The 20,430-nt window shown below is 62.4% G+C and overlaps 2 protein-coding genes and 1 long non-coding RNA gene across 7 annotated transcripts; 2 read left to right on the top strand and 1 right to left on the bottom strand.

Moving 5' to 3' along the window:
* Window positions 1-478: 478 nt before the first annotated feature.
* Window positions 479-3,217, bottom strand: IZUMO4 (IZUMO family member 4). 3 transcript variants are annotated; one of them, XM_039839130.1, is made up of 10 exons: window positions 2,925-3,200; window positions 2,756-2,836; window positions 2,597-2,668; window positions 2,153-2,179; window positions 1,974-2,049; window positions 1,788-1,835; window positions 1,692-1,706; window positions 1,365-1,382; window positions 1,119-1,133; window positions 479-800 (listed from the first exon to the last, which is right to left on the bottom strand). In XM_039839130.1, the coding sequence occupies exons 1-10, from the start codon at window positions 3,136-3,138 to the stop codon at window positions 710-712; spliced, it is 657 nt and encodes a 218-aa protein (XP_039695064.1). In that variant the 5' UTR covers window positions 3,139-3,200; the 3' UTR covers window positions 479-709. The 3 variants fall into 3 exon arrangements, with proteins under 3 accessions (XP_039695064.1, XP_039695065.1, XP_039695066.1); XM_039839131.1 differs by lacking the exon at window positions 2,597-2,668 and having other exon boundaries at window positions 2,925-3,205; XM_039839132.1 differs by lacking the exon at window positions 1,974-2,049 and having other exon boundaries at window positions 1,692-1,835; window positions 2,925-3,217.
* Window positions 3,218-3,564: 347 nt separating this feature from the next.
* Window positions 3,565-19,462, top strand: MOB3A (MOB kinase activator 3A). 3 transcript variants are annotated; one of them, XM_039839133.1, is made up of 4 exons: window positions 3,565-3,723; window positions 12,371-12,880; window positions 16,098-16,300; window positions 18,124-19,462. In XM_039839133.1, the coding sequence occupies exons 2-4, from the start codon at window positions 12,460-12,462 to the stop codon at window positions 18,151-18,153; spliced, it is 654 nt and encodes a 217-aa protein (XP_039695067.1). In that variant the 5' UTR covers window positions 3,565-3,723; window positions 12,371-12,459; the 3' UTR covers window positions 18,154-19,462. The 3 variants fall into 3 exon arrangements, with proteins under 3 accessions (XP_039695067.1, XP_039695068.1, XP_039695069.1); XM_039839134.1 differs by lacking the exon at window positions 3,565-3,723 and adding an exon at window positions 3,874-4,176; XM_039839135.1 differs by lacking the exon at window positions 3,565-3,723 and adding an exon at window positions 8,050-8,203.
* On the top strand, window positions 12,887-15,645 carry LOC120583723 (uncharacterized). Its single transcript, XR_005647855.1, has 2 exons — window positions 12,887-13,616; window positions 13,958-15,645. It is a non-coding gene; the product is annotated as an uncharacterized LOC120583723 (long non-coding RNA).
* Window positions 19,463-20,430: the final 968 nt, after the last annotated feature.

Here is a 20,430-nt window from a genome sequence, read left to right as displayed (position 1 = left end):
AACACAAATGTGCCCACATAAGCAGTAGCTGGCATTACATCAGGGGAACCGCAGTAGGAAGCCGGGCGGGGTCCTCTGTCCTTTGATGCCCCGCAACGGAGCTGGAGGAGGAAGCTAGTGGCGCACAGGCCAACACACACACACTCTCAGGCACAAAAGGCACCTCCGGGCAGCACTTGCTTCCGTGGAGACAGCCATCCAGCCCGGACCAAGCCCCCTGGGGCTCCTTGCGCCGAGGGCCAGCCCCACGCCGCCGAAATAGCCTGCACTCCAGCCGAGTCAGCTAAAGAGTCCACTCGCTCCCCAGCTTACTCATAGGCGAGCCCATCCAGGTACACTGAGGCAGACTGCGACCCAATTGGCCTGGGAACATGGGACCCGCCGTTCCTCCTGGCACCTGTGACCAGATGTGCCTTGCCTGGGCCCCAGCCCATTGTCCCACATGGTTCTCCCAGCCCCCCAAGGGACTGCTCCGTGGTGAGAAGTATCAGGGACGTTTAATCATCCAGTAGCTCTGTGATCCCGCCTGGCATCTGCCATATACAAACTCATCTCCCTTCCCCTCTACCCGGCCCCGGCCATGCTCAGGCTGATGGGGGTGGGGGGCCCCCAGGGGGCAGCAAGCCGCTCCCGGGGTCAAGCTAGGACAGCCCAGCTGAGTCCTGGCCCCAGGCCGAGGCTGGGGCGAGTCCGGTAGTCCCGGCGGCCGTCAGTGCTGCATCAGGCACTCAGAAGCGTTCTCCAGAGTCAGGTTGGCCAGGTGTGGGGGCTCTAGGCACGTGAAGCTCGGCGATATCAGGCTGCGGGGGACAGGTGCCTCGGTCCTTCCTCTCCCCTCCCACCTTCCTCCTAACTGCTGGGTCTCTGCTAGGGGCCTGGGCCTCCTCCCAACTGGGGCACGTGACCAGGGTTGCAGGCAGACCCTCAAAGCTGAACTCAGAGGCCAGGCCTGTTTTCTCATCCCCACCCAATGCTCCCAGGATGGGCTGCAAAGGTATGTGGGTGGGGCTGCGGCGAATTGGCCTCTGGGTTTTCATCTCTGGCTTAGGTACAACCCCGGTCCCTGGAGCACCCCCCCTCCCCAGGTCCCTGCAGACTCCTCCAGCTGGGTGACTCACAAGGCTGGAGTCGTCCTGTGCATCCAGGCGGCGAGGAGGAAGGTGGAGAGGAAGACACGTTTATTCGTGAGGCGATCACACGGATATGCACGCACAGGTGATGTCTGCATGGCCCAGGTACAGAGAACCCCACCCGGCTGTGCCCGCCCTGTCCAACACCACTGCCCATCTGCTGCCACACACCACCCCACTCTCCCCCTCCCACCGGGCTGGGGCTTTGGAGAGAATGGGCCGTGGGGTCCTTACCTCATGCCGTTGTCCTGTCTGAAAGACATAGTGGGGTCCTGGTTATTCCCGAGTTTGGGGCTGAGGCTGTGCCTGTGGCCCCCAGGCCCCTCCACTGAGGCGCATTCATTGTGGGGAGCCCTAGGTTCTGACCACAGCCTTGCTACCCACTCAGGGTAGGGGGAAACCCAGACTTTCTGGGGACCATTTAACCTCTTGTACCAGATGAGCTGAGACCTCTGAGGACAAGCACAGGGGGCCGGGCCCCACCTCCTAGTGGCCACCCCCATATACTTACCCATCTATCTCTCATGAAACCCGCGTTGGGTTTGGGGAGGGGTGACTTACTTGTGCCAGTTATTTCTACAACGACAGAGGATCTGGAGTCAGAGGCCAAGTGGCCTCTGTTGGAGTCCCCTCCCAGAGCCCAGCTGCCAGACTCACATGTAGTGCAGGAGGCCCTGCACAGCTGTCTCCCACTGCGCAGATGACCTGCGGGGACACGGGTGGGGGTGGTATGGCCACAAGTTCAGAGGGCCAGCCAGGTCCACCCCACCCTACTCAGGTGATGAGGAGGCGGGGGGCCTTGAGGGAGATCCTGGGACCCCATGGACCGCTGCCTGAGCCTACTCGCAATTGTAGCCAAAGCAGATGACATGCGAGTCGGTGCAGTTGCTACACGAGATGGTCTCGTACTGGAAGATGCCTGCAACACATGACAGGTGGCTGCGGGCGCCCCTCGGCGCCCCTCGGCCCCCAGGGCCCGCTGCCGCCACTGCACTCCACAGCCTGGATGGAGGTTCACTCACCACAGTGACGCTGACAGTCGATGCGGCCTGTGTGGGGACAGGAGCACAAGGGCGCCGTCTTAGCGGGCCCAGCTCGTCCCCGCTCCGCCCACCCTCTCAGGCCTGTCCAATGCATAGACTCTGGCCAGTGGCACTTAGGGTGGCCCCTCGCCTGGGATGGAGCAACCACAGCCTCCAGGGACCGGATGGGGGTGGAGAGACGGGGAGGGAGGAATGGGATTTATCTTTTAATGGGTCCTACTGGTGCCCAATTTGAAACGGTTGCAACCCGCTTTTGCTCCCGTCCAGTGCTGGCTGCAGGCTCTGAGTTCCAGGGCCCGGCTGCACTGACGCCTTATCCACGTCACTCCAGCTCCAGTGTCGACGGGGACTCAAACGCTCCCGTGGCCCTGGGTCCCCGAGGCCCAGGGCAGCACCCTCCCTCCCCGGCCCTCATAGGCTCACTTTCAATGATGGCATTCTGGATGAGGTGCACCTGCTCCCGGAAAATAGCCCGGAGCTCGTTGGGGAAATACCCTGATGGGGGGAGGGGCAGGAGACAGGAGGTCAGGCTCAGGCGCAGGGCACATGGGGGTGCCCCCGGGCGGGTGGACCACCCCTTACCGGGGAAATACATCTTCCCCTGGTACAGCTGATCCATCTTCTCATACACGGCGTTCGCCACTTGGTCCAGCTTCTCCCGGGCTGAGGGCGGGAGGAGGCGGCGACTTAGCGGCCCGGGCCGGGATCTGGCTGGGCCGGGGGCGCACCCGCGCCGGGCCCCCGCACTCACTGATCTCCGCGGGGATGGCCAGGTGTAGCTCCTTCATTGTGTCCTCGCTCCAGTCGGCGAGCAGCGAGCCCGACACGGGGATGTCGCCCACCCACCAGGACTTCAGGTTCACGTGATGGCGGTAGAAAGAGAACTTGTCCGAGAAGTTGCGGTGGCAGTGCAGACAGCCCCGGGCCAGCGCCGCGGTCAGGCCCAGGTACAGTAGCAGGGCCATGGCCCGCCCCCGCTCGCCGCCGGCCAACCAACGGCGCCTCTTGCGCCACGCCCCCCCGCCGCACACCAACCAACGGCGTCCCGGGTCCCGGGCCGCGCCTCCGCACGGAACCAGCGCAGGCCCGCAACTGACAACGGACGCCGACTCCGCCTCCAAGGCCCGCCCACGAGCCGCCCCGCCCAAGTCTGCACCCGCCCTGCCCCGCCCCCAGGCCGCGCCCCACGCATGCGCCCACGGCCGGCGCTCGCTCCTCCTTCCGGGCCGGCCCCTGCTCGAGGCCCCGCCCCTCACCCGGAGCAGCAGCCAATGGCGTTACGGCCCGTCCTCGATTGCCAGGCAACCGGGTGCGCGGCGGCCTACGCCCCTCCCCCGTCTAGAGTCCCTCCCCCGTTGAGGCCGCGGTCTGAGGCGGAAGTAGACCCGGCCGGGCGGGCGGGCCAGGGCAGTGAGCAGCTTCCTCCGCGGCGGAAGGCGAGGCGGGAGCTCCGTACGGCCCGGGAACCGGGCCCAGCGATCCGGGGGGCGGAGGCCGGAGGGCGGAGGCCGGAGGCGAGCGCGGCCCGGCCGGTTGACGTGTGGCAGCAGGTGGGTCCTCGGATGGGCGAGCGCGGGAAGGGAGCTGCCGTGCGCTGTCGGTGGAATTCGTGTCTGAAAATGTCACTTCGGGGTCAGCCCCGGGCCGCGTCGCTCGCTGTGGTCAGGCCCCCGCCTCCTGGTTGGGATCAAGGCCGCGGGAGTTCAGGGCGCCCCGACCACGGGGACGGGCTTTTCGAAAGCGCGCGTCCTGCTTCCGGGCCCGCGGTCACTGAGCGCTGGGCGCCGGCTGGGCGCCAGGTGCTCTGGGGTCGGCACTGCCCACCCTGGGGACTTCGCAGCCCCGCCCGTGCACTGCCTGAAGGGCTGGCATTTAAACGACCGTGAGTTTTGTAAAATGTCACTGAAAGGGGAAGGCGGGGTGTTTGGAAATTACAGAAAGTCACAGAGCAGAAAATAAACCCCGAGCGACCTACCAGCCCGAGAGCCACTGTGAATTTAAGGGTAAGATTCTTTCGCTCTATTATTACTTGTTTGTTTGTTTGTTTGTTTTTTACTTTCGTCGCGGTTTCGTTGGCACACGGGCGGGCGAGTTGGAGTGCGATGCGCAGGCACTGGGGCGCGTTTCTCAGCCCGGGGCTGCCTGCGCCGCCGCCGCGTTTGGGACTCGCTTCTGTTACACGTGGCCCGCGGGCAGCAGCAGCTTCCTCATTCCCCTCTCCACCCGACACAAAGGGGCTCTTCTCAGCCCATTACACAGGCTCCGGCGGCTGGGGATGCCACCGTCCGGCCCCTGGCCAACGCCGCTGGGGCCTGAGCCCCCCACCCCCTGGACGTTTTAAGGACTGGGTGGCTCTTCTTCCGCTGTGTTTGCGGTAGCTTGTTGGAGTCAGTGACCAGAACTCACTGTGGAGCCTTCGAGCGAGGGGTGAAAGCGAGGGGCGGGAACACAGCGAGTGGAAGGCAGCCTTGCCCCGCACCCCGGCGCCCCGCTTCTCCCCGCCCCGGAAAGGCGGCCTTTGTTTCTTCACCCTGGAACCGACTCTGATCGCGGTGCAGTCTCCCCGCCCTGGGGTAGGAATCCTGCACCCACCTCAGACAACACCTGTCGCATTGCCCCTTTCTTCCGACAGGTGGGTTTTCTCCCCTTTTAAACCCTCTGGAGCCAAGCTGTCTGGGGCAGCAGCCACTGACCACGCGTGCCTCCTGAGCCGGTGAAACGGGGCTGGTCTCTAAATTAGGACCATAGTTCACCCCACTCCTCGGAGCCACACGTGTTCAAAAAAGGCAAATTATCTCCTTAAGGGTTCCTCTATTCCCCTGGAATTGAGATGATACTTTGTTGCCCGTGCATTAAGTACAGTGTATCAGAACGTTGACTTAAGCTGCTCTTTTCAGTTTCTTATGGGCAAAGTGGCTGCTGGAAAGTTTGAAACTCCGCAGGGGGCACATCCCTAAGGCCTTCCGTGGTGGTTATTCTTTCCACAAATGTGCGTCCAGCTCCTGCTGTCCCAGGCGCCGTTGGTTTCTGCTTCCTGTGTGTGGCTTCAGACATTTCTTACACAGGGTGAGCTCCTTGCAGGGTTTAGCCAAACGCCTGGAGTATATTGATCAGTGGATCGGTTTTAGCTGTGATTTTCTTAGACTACTTTTTAGAGCAGTTTTAGGCCTATGGCATAATTGAGGGGAAGGCGCAGAGGTTTCTCTGTACCCCCGGATCCCCCACACACACAGCCTCCCCCACTCCCAGTGTCCCCCCCCAGAGCCGCACGTTCGTTATGAGGGTGACCCTACCCTGACACATCATTTTCACCCTCAGTCCTTGGTTGGCTTTGGGTTCATTCGCTTGACGTCGTGTGCTCTGGGGATTGGACGAATGCACAGTGACACGTGCCACAGTCCCAGTGTTATACAGAGCGTTTTCGCTGCCCTCAAACCCTCTGTGCGCCGCCTATACACCCCTTCTTCCCCAGCCCCGCACCCCCGACCCTTTCCTTGTGCGCTTAGGTCGGCCTTTTCCAGAACATCCTGGAGCTGGAATCACACCCCTGGGGCGCCTCCTTCTCAGACTGGCTTCTGTCCCTTAGCCACGTGCTTTTGTGGCCCCACATGCCTTTTCGTGGCTGATGGCTGACTTTTTATTGGAACCTCCCAGAAGGAGAGAGTGTCCTTGAATCTCCTCAAAGCGGAGGGCAGTGATCCCTATGTGCAGACTCCCCGGTACTTGACCCGCCCAAGGCTAAGTTGCCTCCTCCCTCCCTCCCCTTCTCTCTCTGCAAAAGCAGATATTTCCGTCCTGGGGGTACAGCTGGGGAAGTGCTGGTTCAGTTCCTGAACTTTTTAGAGGTTTCATATTCTAATAAGTTTAGGGCGGGCGTTTCTTCTGTGTAAATGCTCTGAGGCAGAGCTCCGAAGTTCACGGAAAAGCCAGCCATTAATCATCTTTTGGGAGCTGTTCTCACATCCCCAGAGCCTTCACAAAATTCCCCAGCAGCGGCTGGGAACTTGGGTTTTTACTCCGGAAAGTTCCAGGCATGCCCCAGCTGGCAAGCCCTGTTTCTGACTTCTTGGAATTTTGAAATGCTGATTACTTAAGCGGAAGGGGGATCCGGCCTCAGGCGCTGGGTGCTGGGAGGGACAGGGCCACTCCTGAGGCCCCTGAGGCCCAAATAAGACATCTGGGGCCCTTGTGCGCAGGATAGGGGTGGAGGAGGTCCTGAGCACTGTGGGGGATCGCGCAGCATCCTTGGCCCCACCCACTCAATGCCTGTCCCCACCATGTCCGTGACAAGCACAGATGTCCCCAGACATTGCTTGGCATCCCCTGGTGCCAGGACCACACCGGTGAGATCCACAGTCTAGCTGACTTGCTGGGAGCAGTAACAGCACCCAGTAGAGACTGTGACCTTTGAGTGGACGGGCCTGGCCTGAGGTAACAGCTCATTCATACCTGTGACGCCCCATCCCTCCCCACCCCCACCCCCCGCCCCCGAGGTCACTGCACAGTCAAGTCCACATCCTGGGGATCCTGCAGCCAACAAAAAGCATGGACAGCCAGTGAGGGGCAGGTGTGTGGGCGGGAGTTCGGGGGCGCTGTGTCCTGTGCCCTGCCCTTCCTGACACGTGGGCTTCTGGTCAGGTAAGGTGCAGTGACGTCTCCCGCGATCTTGGGCCAAGTCCCCCAGAAGGAGGAGGCACGGCTCCAAAGTGGGCACAAGGACCCGTGACCTGTCTCGCGGTCCTCTCCTCTCTCCCCCAGGTGACACGGTTTTGTCAAACCATGTGTCTGTATTTGCCCCTGTGGGAAACTGAGGCAGAGGGAGGCATTCTTTCCAGGTGCACACCCCACGCCCCTCCCTGTCTTGCTGGAGTGGAGGCGGGGCCTGAGGGTCACGGGCCCTAGCCCCTCCGTTCCTGTGGCCTTCGCTCTCAGGCCTGGGGAGGGCCCTTCCCGTCTCTCCAGTTGCTGGTGACTTATTGGCGTCCTTGGCGTCCCTGGGCTTGTAGATGTAGCACCCATGTGTGCCTCCCTCGTCACACGACTGTCTTCTGTGTCCGTGTCCACGTCTCCCTCCTCACAAAGATGTGTCACTGCCTCGGGGCCACCCTCTTCCAGCGTGACCTCACCTCAGCCAGTTAAACCTGCCGAGACCCCAGAACGTGTCTCTTTGGGGGATATAATTCAGCCCTTAACAGGGGCACAGGGAGCGACTGTCGGTGGCATGGTGTCCTCGGGTGATGGGCGTGCTCTGTGACTTTACTGAGCACCGACTCGTGCTTAGAAAGGAGGCGTTTGCAGGATGTGCATCATCTCGGCCGGGCTGGAATCTGGGGGAACCCTTGGCAGCACTTGCCTGGAGCAGCCCCCCCAAACCTGACTACCTACCTTCCTACAATACGAGTTAGACGACCTCACCCACAAAACGCAAGCCCCCACCCGGTGCTGTGCAGTGGGAGGCGGGACCACTTAGGCAGGCGCCCTGAGCGGTGCTGGTGTTTAAAGGTGAACGTGGGGTGGGGGACAGTGCCCGGCGCCGCTTCTGAAACGGGCTCCCCCTGGGCCGCCAGCATCCGTCAGCCGGACGCTGGGCTGCGGGCCTGAGCAGAGAGCAGATCCCTGAGGCATGGGGCCTGTCCCTCCAGCCCCACCCCACCCCCTAGGACCAGGACAGCATCCCCGAGGTGGCAGCGATGTCAGCGGCCAGGCAGGATGTGGAGGCACTGGCAGGAAGTGGTGACGGGCCCCTCGCCACACCCGCTGGGGGGGGGGGGGGGGGTCACACCAGGCAGTTGCTTAGAGGAACTGTGTGTTTTCAGAAAAACAAGGGGTGGGTGTGGGTTGTGTCAGGGGAATTTTGTCATCTTCCCTAGTGTCACTCTAGAAGCTTCTGAGTGCCACACGCATCTCGTCTGTGGGGAGAACCGGGGACCGAGAGAGCCTTTAGCATCACACTCCGCGTCGCCTGCCCTGACCCTCCCTTGCGAGCACTTGGAGGTGTCCTAAGATTGGGGAGAAAGGCCCCTAGAGACGGTAATGGGACGTGGGGGGCAGTGATGGGGACGTGTGTGTGTTTCTGACAGAAAGCTGTTTGCCGTGCATGGAACGCAGGGAGTCATTGCTTCCACTAAAACAGGAAAATTCTCCCGGCTTCTGCAGGGTCAGGCAAGAAGGAGCCTGGTGAGCCCCTTCCACCACCCTGCCCCATCTTCCAGAACTTTCCAGAACAGTGTGGGCCGTGTCATGGCAAGGTGGCCCGCCTGAGGGCCCGCAGGGCTGCTACCTTCTCCCTGAGGCTTGGCTGGGAGGGCCGCGTCACTGCCCGAGAGGCTCCTGTCTGCACAGGTCGCATGTCCCCAGGCGACATTGTCAGAGCCTCAGCTCCCAGAGCTGTCACAGAGAGACTCCAGCATGCACAGAAGCAGCAGCCGGGTGCTGGCTCCTCGGTGCTGGCACCTCCAGGCTTAGCAGGAGCACGCGTGGGGCTGGCCAGCCCGCTGCTGGGTGCCAGGGGGGCGCCCGCTTTTCACCGCCCAGCGGGATGGGCCTGTAGAGGCTGCAGTTAGACTGAGGGCGGGGACCCTGGGCGCCGGGTGCGGGCTGGCTGTTCCAGGGGGCCTGCGGGGTTCTGTCCCTGGATCTGCCCTGACCTGGCCTGAGAGTGGCTCAGTCTCCAGATGTGGGGGTGGCGTGGGCAGTGGGCAGTCACGGGGGGTGCCCAGGGTCTCCACAGCGTGTCCAGCACACACGCCATGGCATGGAGGGCCCCTGGGTTCGGGATGAATGGCGGGAGCCAGAGCAGGGACAGTTGGCATGGGCCCAGCTCAGTGCTGGGTCAGGCTCGTCTTCCACCAGCCACGTACCCTGAGACCCTGACCCGGGGACATCTGTGCTGTCGCCATGGGGTGGGGGTGCTCTTGGCACCGAGTGGGGGTCTGCTCAGCCCCAGAGAGCCCAGGCCAGCTGTCCAGAGGTGCCCCAGTGTCAGCTGCGCCGTGGGGCTCTGTGTGCACCTCATCTTACCATCTGTAAAGTGGGGATACTGTTTTCCTCCCAGGTCACTGCAGAGTGTCTCGCTGGGTGTTAACCAAGGTGGCAGGAAGTGACAGCGGGGGCCAGGGCCTCAGGGCCGGCTTTGGGGAAGGAAGCGAGGCACCTGGTCAGGCGGGCGGCACCAGGTCCCATCCCCAGAGCACAGGTCGTGTCCCGCGGAATCAGCGCATGGCTGGTCCTCGCCCAGGTGTCGCTCACCCTGGGTCCCTCACTGCACCTTGGTTCTGTGTGGTCTTCTGTAGTCGCGATTTCACACTGTGCCTCGTGCGAGCCACAGGGGCGCCTTCAGCTCTTCAGGGTTCCCGGGGAAGAGGCTCAGCCGGCACTCACTCTGCTCGACCCCCCACTTTGAAAACAAAGCTTTGCGAAGTCTCCCCTCCCCGTGCCATGCACACCACACGCATCGTGCGTTCTGGTGCTGCAGGCCCCAGCCGTGTTTAATTCCAGAACAGCCTCACCACCCTAAAAAGCAGTGGCGTCCCCATGAGCAGTGATCCCCAGCCCCTGACACCCACTCGCCCACTTCCTGTCAGTGGACGTGCCTGCTCTGGACATGTCACGTAAACGGAATCGCACCGTGTGGTGACTGTCAAGCGTCTCTCACTGAGCGTTGTGTGTTCAGGGTCCAGCCACGTTGTCGAGTGTCAACGCCTCCCCCCTTTTCACGGCCAGGTGACACTCCCCCGTGTGGACGGACGCGTCAGACCGTGGGTGGACACTCAGCTTACGTCCAGCCTTTGGCGATCGCTGTGCATCGCGCTGCCGTGAAAGCGCACGCATAGGCTCTATGTGGCCGCATGTTGTCAATTCTCTCGGTGGACACCTAGGGGTGAGTCGCCAGGTCAGACAATGACTCTGTGTACCAGACTGTCCCACGGCACTGCCACACTGCACGTTGCCACCGGCCGGCTCGAGTGTTCCGATGTCTCCCCGACCCCGGGTGTGTGCAGTTCGTCCGCTCTGCACTGGGGCTTCTCCTGTCCAGCTGGCCCCTCCGTCCCCACGCGCGGCGTCCATTTCACCTGGCATGGCAGGGCGGCTCTGCCCGCTTTCACCAGTCATGTGACATGACCCGAACCAGGCCTTCACCCCAACACGCCCCTGGCACTGGCTGGCCCGGGTCACTCTCTGTGGGGCCGGCCCGGGCATGCAGAGCAGCTTCCCTGCTCCCCGCTCATCTCCAGACATGGCCCAGCGTCCTCTGGTTGCAGGACTGCCCAGGCGACACCACGGGGCCAGCGTGTCTCCCGGGTCACTCTGCCTTAGCCCAAGCACACGGCGTGCGTGCCACTTCTCGGAGTCAGGCACGAGCCTGGCCCGGGGTTGAGCGGCGGCCCTGCAGGAGAGGGAAGGCCCGTTCCAGACGCCTAGAACTTTCTGGCAGTGAGGTTGGGCTGCTCGAAGCCTCTCCGTTGGTGGCCACTTGGTGCACGGTGGGCCGGGTCTGGAGGGCAGGCACAGGTCACAGCGAACTGCCACCGTCCCGGGAGGAACGGCAAACCCACAGAAACTGGGAACGGGACGTGCCCGGAGTCAAGGTCTTAGGGGCTGGGGGATGCTCCCCATGTGGCGATGTGGTTGCTTTTTATGCAGGGTTCCCTAAAACCCGGGGTTCAGGAGTTAGCAGAGCGGGAAGTACTGGGAGGGGATAGGATGTGAAACGGGGCGCGGGTGGCTGGCCTGTGGCCTTCACAGCACACAGAGTGGCCCCCGGGTGGTGAGGTGGCAGTGAGGCGGTCACGCCCCCGAGGGCTCTGGGGAGGGGAGCGCCCGCACACGTCACCCGCGTGTCGTCCTAGACGCACAGGGAGAGGTGGGGTGCCCGTTGCTCAGGAAGCCTGAAGCCCGGGGCAGCCTGCCTACCCCGGCCCGCCCCGGCCCCGAGCCGGTCCGCTCTTCCTGGTCGCCCCTTCCTCGTCCATATCACAATCTAAGCAAAGAAAACGGGGGTGGGGACCCACTAGGCTATCGTGGACGGTTACGTGTCCCCCGCGGTGTGTGCCTGGGGCCGGGCCTGGCCTGGCGCTGCCCGCACTTCCTGTATCGCGCACGTCCCCTTCTGCGCTTCGCCCCATGAACTCCCTAGAGACCCCACCGTGGCTAGAGTGGCATGGTAGCGGAGTGCCGTGGGGACGACGGGTGGCTGTGGCCTGAGTGTGACCGGGCTCGGGCTCTGTGTGGGTTCTATCCTGTCGCCTGTGAGACAGAGCTCACCGCTCCCCTACATAGCATAGCAGGTGGGTGTGACCCAGGCCATCACTGCAAGGCGGTGCCCGCTGCGGACCCTGCACCAGGGCCTTGTCCCCAGAAGCCAGCGGGGTGGCTAGCACGTCCCCGCGTAGGTGCAGACAGGCCTCAGACAAGATTGTGCAGGCTTCTTAGGTGAAGTGTACCTCCTCCCGCTGGAAATGGGGTCTTTGCGGACATCATCAGGATGGGAAAATGAGGTGCCGCTGACTTAAAGCCCGAATCCAGTGCGGTTTGGACAGAGAAGCTATGAGTCCCCCTCACCCCGGAGGGCGTCAGCGAGTCCCCCTCACCCCGGAGGGCATCAGCCAGGCTGGTCCCTGGGGTTCCGAGGGAGCGTGTGTCCCAGGCCACTGCTGGCTCTGGCAGTGCTGGCGACACCTGCCGTTCCTTGGCGTGTAGACACGTCACCCCACATCTGCCTCCGCTGTCACGTGGCCTTTTTGCGTCCGTGTCCTCTTATGAGGACAGTCGTCACTGGGTCTAGGGCCCACCCACACAGTCCGGGATGAGCACGTCCCAAGGTCCTTCACTTAATCACATCTGCAAAGACTCTTTTTCTAAATTCCGTCCTGTTTGCACTTCCCGGGGACATGGACATCTCTGTACAGAGGCCACCACCTAGCCCTGTGCTTGTGGCAGCACGCTCTCCCAGGCTACAGAGCGCCTGCAGGCGCAGGGGCAGGACGCCGCCGGTTTGGGTCCCCGGGGCTGTGACGCAATGTCTCCCACTCTGAGGCAGTCGGGGCACGCCACAGGGCAGTTCTGTCCCCTGAGGGGCTGGCACCTTTTTGATGAAACTCAGAACCACGAGCCCTGGGAACAGCCGCCAACCCAGCCCACCTGTGTGCCGGATCGGGGTTTCTGGAAAGGGGTGACAGTTCTCATTCTGTGTTTCAGATCCCAGGGAGCGCCCGGGGCCGGTGAGTTCCCCGCCACCTCTGTGTCAGCGGCTGGCACGAGGGCCCAGCCCGGGGCGCGTGGCCACGATGTCCAGCCCCTTCCTGAAGCAGGTCTTCAACAAGGACAGGACCTTCCGCCCCAAACGCAAGTTCGAGCCAGGCACCCAGCGCTTTGAGCTGCACAAGAAGGCGCAGGCGTCGCTGAATGCGGGGCTCGACCTCAAGCTGGCCGTGCAGCTGCCCGCCGGCGAGGACCTCCACGACTGGGTGGCCGTGCACGTGGTGGACTTCTTCAACCGCGTCAACCTCATCTACGGCACCATCAGCGACGGCTGCACCGAGCAGTCCTGCCCCGTCATGTCTGGCGGCCCCAAGTACGAGTACCGCTGGCAGGACGCGCACAGGTTCCGCAAGCCCACGGCGCTGTCGGCCCCGCAGTACATGGACCTGCTGATGGACTGGATCGAGGCACAGATCAACAACGAGGAGCTCTTCCCTACCAGCGTCGGTGAGTCGGCGGGCGGGAGGGGTCGCAGGCCATGAGGGCTCCCGTTAGCACACACGGGCTGGCAGCATCCGCTTCGTTCACAGGGCTGTGCAGCCGTTCCTCTGTCTCATTCCAGAGCCTTCCATCACCCAAAAAGCAGCCCCAGCCCCCGATTCCCACTCACCCACGTTCTGTCTGTGGACGTGCCTATTCTGGACGTGTCACATCAGTGGAGTCACACGTCGTGTGGCCTGTGTGTCCAGCGTCTCTCACTGAGCATGTGTCCAGGGTCCGTCCACATCGTGGCGAGTGTCAGCGCCTCCCCCCTTTCCACGGCCGAGTGACACGCCCCCCCCGCCCTGTGTGGACGGGCCGTGGTTTTCTTCAAGTTAAGGCTCCCTTGCGTCAGGAGATTGTTCTGGATTATGCAGATGGACCCTAAATGTCATCCCAAGGGTCCTTATGGAGGGGAGGCAGGGGGACATTGGGCACACGGAAGAGAGGTGACGTGACAGCCAAAGGAAGAAGAGATCGTGAACCCAGGAACGGACTGCCCTGGAGCCTCCAGAGGAAGCGGCTCCGCCCGTACCTGGGCCTCAGCCTGTGGATGCGGCGTGGGACCTCTGGCCTCGGGCTGAGGGACACATGCGAGCAGGGCCAGGCACTAAGGGGCAGGACTCGTACGGCGGCCCCAGGACTGACAGTCAGAGGCCCTTCTCACCTTCACCGTCGGCATCAGCAAGTTTCACGGAAAATGGTGAGCAGGTCCTGGGCCCACATCTTCGGGGGTCTCAGCCCGGCTCCGGGTCACCAGTCGAGTGTCTCGCCCCTCTGGACCTGCCTGGCCGTCCATACCGGGACAGATGGATCCCGGCAGGGGCTCTCGGGGGCCCCTCTGAGAAGAGTCTGGCCAGAGTAGACATTTTCCCGGGATTCTTGGGGGTCCCCCATCAGGTGCTGAGTCTGTGCTGCGACCTTGGGGAGTGTGTCTGCACATGCTCCCTTCTGGGACCCCTGCAGTCCCAACAGCTCCCGGGGGTCCTCGTCCTAAACTTAGATGCTGAGCACCTGATCAGCTCCTCGCCTGTGCAATTCCAGCAATTTACCAAAGAGGAAACTGACAAGAAATAGAGAGAAAGTGAACTTGGCAGATGCCACGCGGCCGCCCAGCCAGGAGTCTGAGGCCACACCACCGACCTGAGCCGCGCGGCCGGATTCCGGAGTCACTGCCGCTTCCCCTGGGGCCTGCCTAGGCCAGGCCTCCCCGTCTGTCGCCAGCCAGGCAGTGGGGTGCGACGCCGAGCAGGACAACGGTGCCTCTGCTTCTCGCCCGCAGCGCTTCCGGACCGAGCCTGCCGGGTGCTCCTCGGGAGATTTGTGGCTGAGCAAGGGAAGGACGGGGCACTGACGCCTGTGCATCCTCTCAGGCCCGAGCACCAGCCCGTGACCGCAGGCTGAAGCCAACAGACTTCTCGCCAGACAGTCTCTGTCTCAATCTCTCAGATCTGCTGTGTATCCCCAAAACCGTCATAGACGTGATAGAAACAAACAGGCGGGCCTGGGTCCCAATAAAGCTTTATTCACAAAAGTTGACGGTGGGCCAGACTTTCTCCCCTGTGCGAGAGCGCCATTGCAAGCGTGGGCAGCCCAGTCTTGGAGATGCCATTTCTAGTACTTGTCCTCGGTTGGGCTGCCCTAAAGCACCCTCTCACCCCCGTGTCACCCGGGAGGGGGAGGGCTGGGCTCGTGGCGGGCCCAGAGTCCCGGGTGGGTCTGGTGCTGAGCCAGGCGCTCCATTTTTACGCCTTCCTCTGCCCGATGTTCTCTCTGACTCGTAACTGTGTCACAAGCCCTTAGTGCATGGGGACTACCACCCCCTTGAGGGGACCGCCCCGCCGTGTGGCTTTCGAAGGCCTTCATGGACAGCGCCTGCTCCCCCCGCACCCTGTCAGACGGACGCTGGAGCCCGAGGCCTCGCCGATACTGAAGGAACCTTCCACAGCATCAGGCTGTTCACTGTGATACGGGACCCTTCACCGGCACCCAGCGCCGAGGGAACGCCAGCACCGCCACCTCTCATGTGACGAGGTTGCCTGCCGCAGGCAGGGCAGCAGGGCCAGCCTGGACCTGTCACATCTGCCCTCTAACTGGACATGTCTCAGACCCCCGCCCCCCCGCCCCAGTGGTGAGTGGCCGTGTCGGCTGCCTGGGTCGGAGCTCAGACCGGGCCTTGCTGCGGACGCTGCATCGTGAGCCCTCCCCACCTGCCCGAGCATCTTTGGGCTGTTCTCAGCCGACCACAGGCCCCGTGAGCATCGGCCGTGCGGCTGCGGACGCCGTCTCCTGGGATCGTGTACGTGAACTGCGGCTTTCCCACGGTCAGCGACATCTGCGTGTCCCCTGGGCTGGGCCATCCGCCTCATCCCGTGCGCCCAGCTGGTAGCACTGGTCGGATCTCCCGAATACATACTTGACATCTGTCCTGTGGGACGAAGGGGACGTGACGTCTTGGTGCAGCACATGGCAATGCGAATGTGCTGAACGCCACCGGGCTGGCACCTGGAGTGGCTCGGGTGGGGGTCTCACAGTCCCCGTGTGTTACCACAATTGTAACAAATGCAGTCAAGCGGTAAATCCAAAACGGGAGCTGTGGTAGCACAGTGCGCATGTGCAGCAAGCCTGTGACAGGTGCGTCAGATAGAACGGTATTGTGCCAACCTGCCTGAGATGGAGAGAGGAAGCAAGCTGGCACGTGGAGAATATTAAGCCAAAAAACAGGTTTTTATGGGTGGTCCCATTCTATCAAAAAAAGAAATGTTACTGGAAATACACACACAGCGAAGACAGAAGCTGTGGCCGGAGCCCGATGTGCAGACAGCGGCCCAGATCTGGCGGGTGCAGCCGGGCGCCTCTGGTTCCGAGGGCCCTGGCAGAGGCACAAGGAGTGGCTCCAGCACGTCCCCAGCCAGGGTTGGACCCCTGGCCCGAGCGGCTGATGTTGGGTGTCGGGGACGGGCTCTCTCCACAGGTCTGTCCCCATCCTGTCCCCCAGGCATCGTTAAGCAGCAGCATGGTGGGTTTCCCCCGCATTTCAGAGGGCTCCTTTGGGTGGTGGCGAGAAGCCCAAGGTAGGGCGAGGAGGTCGCAGGCCCTGGAGAAAGGGGCCCCTTCCTGGGGATGGACCGCGTGGCCTTGGGCGGGCCCCAGCCAGCCCCCTGAGCCCGTCTTCCCCGCGCAGGCACGCCATTCCCCAGGAACTTCCTGCCGGCGGTGAGGAAGATCCTGTCACGGCTGTTCCGCGTGTTCGTGCACGTGTACATCCACCACTTCGACCGCATCGCACACATGGGCTCCGAGGCGCACGTCAACACCTGCTACAAGCACTTCTACTACTTCGTCAAGGAGTTCGACCTCATCGACACCAAGGAGCTGGAGCCGCTGGTGAGTGGGCAGCCGGACCCTTTAGGTCTCTGTCCCCAGGTGGCAGTGACACCGCATGTGGCCGCGGTTGGGCGGGCTGCTTCCTCTCCAAGGCCTGGTGCCCGAGACCTGCCACTGGGCTGATTTGCTTCTTTCTGCTGTCAGGCCTTGTGGGAATGCGGGCCCACGTGGCACAAATGCCCTGGGTTTTGGGGCCGCCACGCCCATAGGGAGTGGGAGGAGCCAGGTCTATGGAGACCTGGACCCGCATGGAACGCACAGTGAGCGCACAGCGGCCTGGTGGCCCATGTCCCCAGCGTCCCCATCTTCCCGCCCTCCTCTCGGCCTGGCCTAAAAGCAAGGGATGATTTTTTTGTTTTTAATGGAGGTGAAATTTGCATAACTTAAAATTAACCACTGTGAACTGGATCATTCAGTGGCCTTTCGTACACTCATAGGGCCATGCACAACCAGCACCTGTCTGTTCCAGAACATTCTGTCACCCTAGAGAAGCCCCGACCCTACCAGCCTCTAGCATCCTCCTCTTCCCCAGCCTCTGGCATCCAGGAGTCCACTGTCTCTCTCTGTGGACGTCCCCAATGAGTCACTGTTGACCCCACCAGGAGATGGGACAAGTCAGGTAGCAAGGGGATCATGGGGGACCCGTCCTCATCACGTGGGCTGTGGCTTATCAGTGGTGGACACCCCACATTTCCCTGACTGCAGCACAGGGCTCCCCAGTTGCTTTGGGCTTTGAGCAGGACTTGAGGGGTGACAGTGTGGCGGGTGGCTGCCCCCCAGCGAGCACCACACAGGGCCCCCGGGGGCGTTCTAGGGGCAGGAGCTGCAAAACGCTGGGGGAGCCTCAGCTGCTCCCAGCGCCCCCCCACCATCGGTTCAGGCCCCGGAAGGGACGTTCTCTCACAGCCGAGAACGCGAAAGCCATCTCATGTGGCTTTCTCATTTCTGCGTGGTCCCTTGCAGGCTCACTTATCAGAACACGTTTTCCCACAGTTAGAGCTACTAGTGCACTGCTTGATGGGGAAGGGCTTTGCTCTGCGGTGCTGGAATGTTCTAGAACGAGGCAGAGGCGCGGTTGCCCACCCTCGTGGCCGCAAATGCTGCTGAATCGTTCCCTGTACGGCGGTTCATTCCTGTGACTCTCACCAGCGTATTCACCAGACGCTGAGAGCCGCAGTCCGCGCTTCGATCTGCCGGCCGTTTTGTCACTTAGTGCTGTGATCCCATCATTCCTCCTATATCAGTGCCCAGCGTCCTCTGTGGAGGCGGGTGGACAGCGAGGGCAGATCATGACCTTCCCCAGGGTGCTGTGGACGAGCCGGCTGGGTGCTGGCCTGGCCAGCTGTGCGGGGTTCCCAGGCACCACCTCCCAGCCCTTTGCATTTATCAGCCACCTGTCCAGGACAGGCTTCGCAGGCTGGGGTCACTGGCGTGCAGGTCGCCCTATGGGTGTTCATCTTCGCATTCAGGCTGCTTTCCAGAAGTTTTCCTCCGCTGTCTGATTGAGCGTATGAAGCAGCGGCCAGTAAACGGGTTTTGTGAATGAAGTTTTAGCGGCACAGTCAGCCGTTCACCCATGGCCGTGGCTGCTTTCAGCTCCGGGGTGGGTCGAGCGCCAAGAGGCACCATCTGGCCCCTAGAGCAGACGGCGCGGCTTCTTTGGCTGCTCATGGGGCTGCCGCCCAGGCTGCTGCTGACTGTTCCCCTCTCCATGAGGTGTGGCCCTAAATGAGGGGTCCTCGAGACGCGGCCCCCACTTTTCCAGGTGTGCGTGCATTGTAGCCTCTTGTGATGATACCTGACATCCTACTTGTTCTTCACAGAAAGAAATGACTGCCCGGATGTGCCACTGAGAGCCCCTCGGGCCCCCCATCCCCGAGGCAGTGCCAGGGGACACGCCCACTCGAGCGCCACCTCTCTGAAACATGGACCATGTTTTCTGGCCCAGGGCTCGGTGACATCACAACCATTGGACAGCAAGTCCTGTGCCACCCAGGCTCCACTGAACAGGGCGGCAAGCCCTCTCCCTGACTGCAGGTGGCAGCAGCCATGGGTCCTGTGTGTGGGGTGCGGCCTCCCTACGCCCACACGGCTGGGCTTGGACTGATTCTGCGCTGTGAGCAGCCGGGAGGACCCGCCTCTCCAGTCCAGCACGTGCACTTGTCCCTGGGGGGGCTGGAGCTCCGCCCAAACCTCTGCCCCACCGCACCTCAGCACGCTGGCCTTAGCCCCACTCGGCCTGTCGCTGCATGCCCCAGCTTTGCAGCCTGGGACGGGACAGCCTGCAGGCTCCAGTCAAAGATAGGACCCCGCACCCGCCAGGCCTTCTAGCATCGGTCACTGTCAGGTCACCGTCACGAGTGGTACGACGTCCCCGGCCCCCTCCCCTCCTGCGTCCTCTCTGTCTGCTTCTTGCCTTCAACTCCTCCCAAACACTGGCTCATCCGTCAGGCTCCAGACTCCGTGCCTGTACCCTGGGTCTCCTGAGGCCCCTCACGACCTTGAGATTAAGGGGGAAAGTTCTCTACCATAAGCAGTGAGTCCACGGCCTCGAGACATATGTCCCCGTATGAACAACACGGGGAGCCTCCACGGAGCCTCCAGGTCTGGGCCTGTCCACGGGACCAACGTCCACCACCGTCTCCCCTCAGGACACTGGGAGGTGGGGTCACTCGGAAGTGACTCCAGGAAGCCTCTCGCTACCCCGGCATCAACCCCCGGCCCCTCCGCCCTGCCTGCTGACTGGCACCTGCAGTGGCCTTTCTCCTGCAGCCCCTCCCTCAACCACGCCCACCTCCGAGGACCCCGTGTGTCCAGGGTGCTCATGGAAGAGAGGGGTGCTGTCACCCAACACCAAACAAGTGCGATTCCCACGACCTCAGCCTGGCCCTCCAGGTACTTGCTGAGTCGGCTCTCACAGCCCTGGTTGGGCCTACGGAGTGCAAGACACCAGCCACTGGGCGTAGCTCTTTCTAAACGCAAAGCCACGACCAGACGCCACAACCACTGTGCTCCCTAACCCCAGTCGCCCACTCTTCCTGTCAGCCTGGCCAGGTCGGGGAAGGTGGCAGGGACTGTGGGCAGGGAGGGTCCCCTCCCCACCCTCCTGCACCTGTGGCTGTTAATGCCACGAACATCAGAATAAATTGTGCCATTTTAGTAGCCACTGCTGCTGGCTGTGAGTTCTCTTTCTGGCAGGAGGGCCTGGCGTTGGGGCACATCGCTGCCATTGTCCCCAGGGTGCTCTCGCCCCCAAGGAGCAAAGAAACAACAAATGTCACAATGGTCGTGGTCTGAAAAAAACACCCAAATACAGGAACAGACGTGCAGAAAGGGTGGGGTTGGCAGGTCACGGGTGCAGGGTGGGGACAGCGATAGTAAATGTGTCAGAACAGGAGGTGGGGCCACCATCCTCTGCCTTCTCCGAACTGCCTCCCACACCCACCAGCCCTGATCCTGACGCCTTGCCTTTTTGTCATGTGAAAAGAGGTTCCAGAAAACGTTGGGCTGAGAGGGGACAGACAGAGGGGTGTCCCGTTCCAGCCGTGACTGATCAACTCTGCAACCTTGGGCACAGGATGGCCACCCTCAGATTGTTCTCGTGTGACGAGTTGGAGCCGTTTCTTACTGTCGGGGCCCCTTTCAAATGTAAAGTGTCACGGTTCCAGGGCCACCTGCGTTTGGTCCTTGGCCAGGGGCTTGCAGCCTGTGAGCTGGAACAGGAGCTGGAACAAGAGTTGGACGAGGAGGATGGTGGCACTGTCCACAGGGCAGGCTGGCCGCCAGGAGCCTCCAGCGCGCATGGCTTCCCGCCTCCAGAGGGCGCACTGGCTCCGTGGGCAGAGGAAGGAAGGCTGCTCCTGGCGGGTTTGGCCTGCGTTGTCCTGCGTCGTTGGGGACACTGCCCGGAGAAGCCGTCCCCTCACTCTTAGACCTGCAAGTGTGCCAGGAGCGTCCCAGGGCCCGCCTAAGAGCCGGGAGCTGCCACTGATCTTTGGGAAAATGGGGACCTGCAGACAGGTCACCTCAGTGACAGACTGAGCAGGCGGGACCGAGTCAAGGCTCCTGAGAGGGGTCGACCCGCATTCCCGGGGTCTCAGTGTCCTCACAGGGTCCTCACAAGAGGGAAG

This window comes from Pteropus medius, unplaced genomic scaffold (genome assembly GCF_902729225.1).
Source record: "Pteropus medius unplaced genomic scaffold, Ma_sr-lr_union100, whole genome shotgun sequence".
In the NCBI taxonomy this organism is placed as follows: domain Eukaryota; kingdom Metazoa; phylum Chordata; class Mammalia; order Chiroptera; family Pteropodidae; genus Pteropus; species Pteropus medius.
The sequence above is the reverse complement of the archived record's forward strand: the minus strand, read 5'-3'. Positions and strand labels throughout refer to the sequence as shown.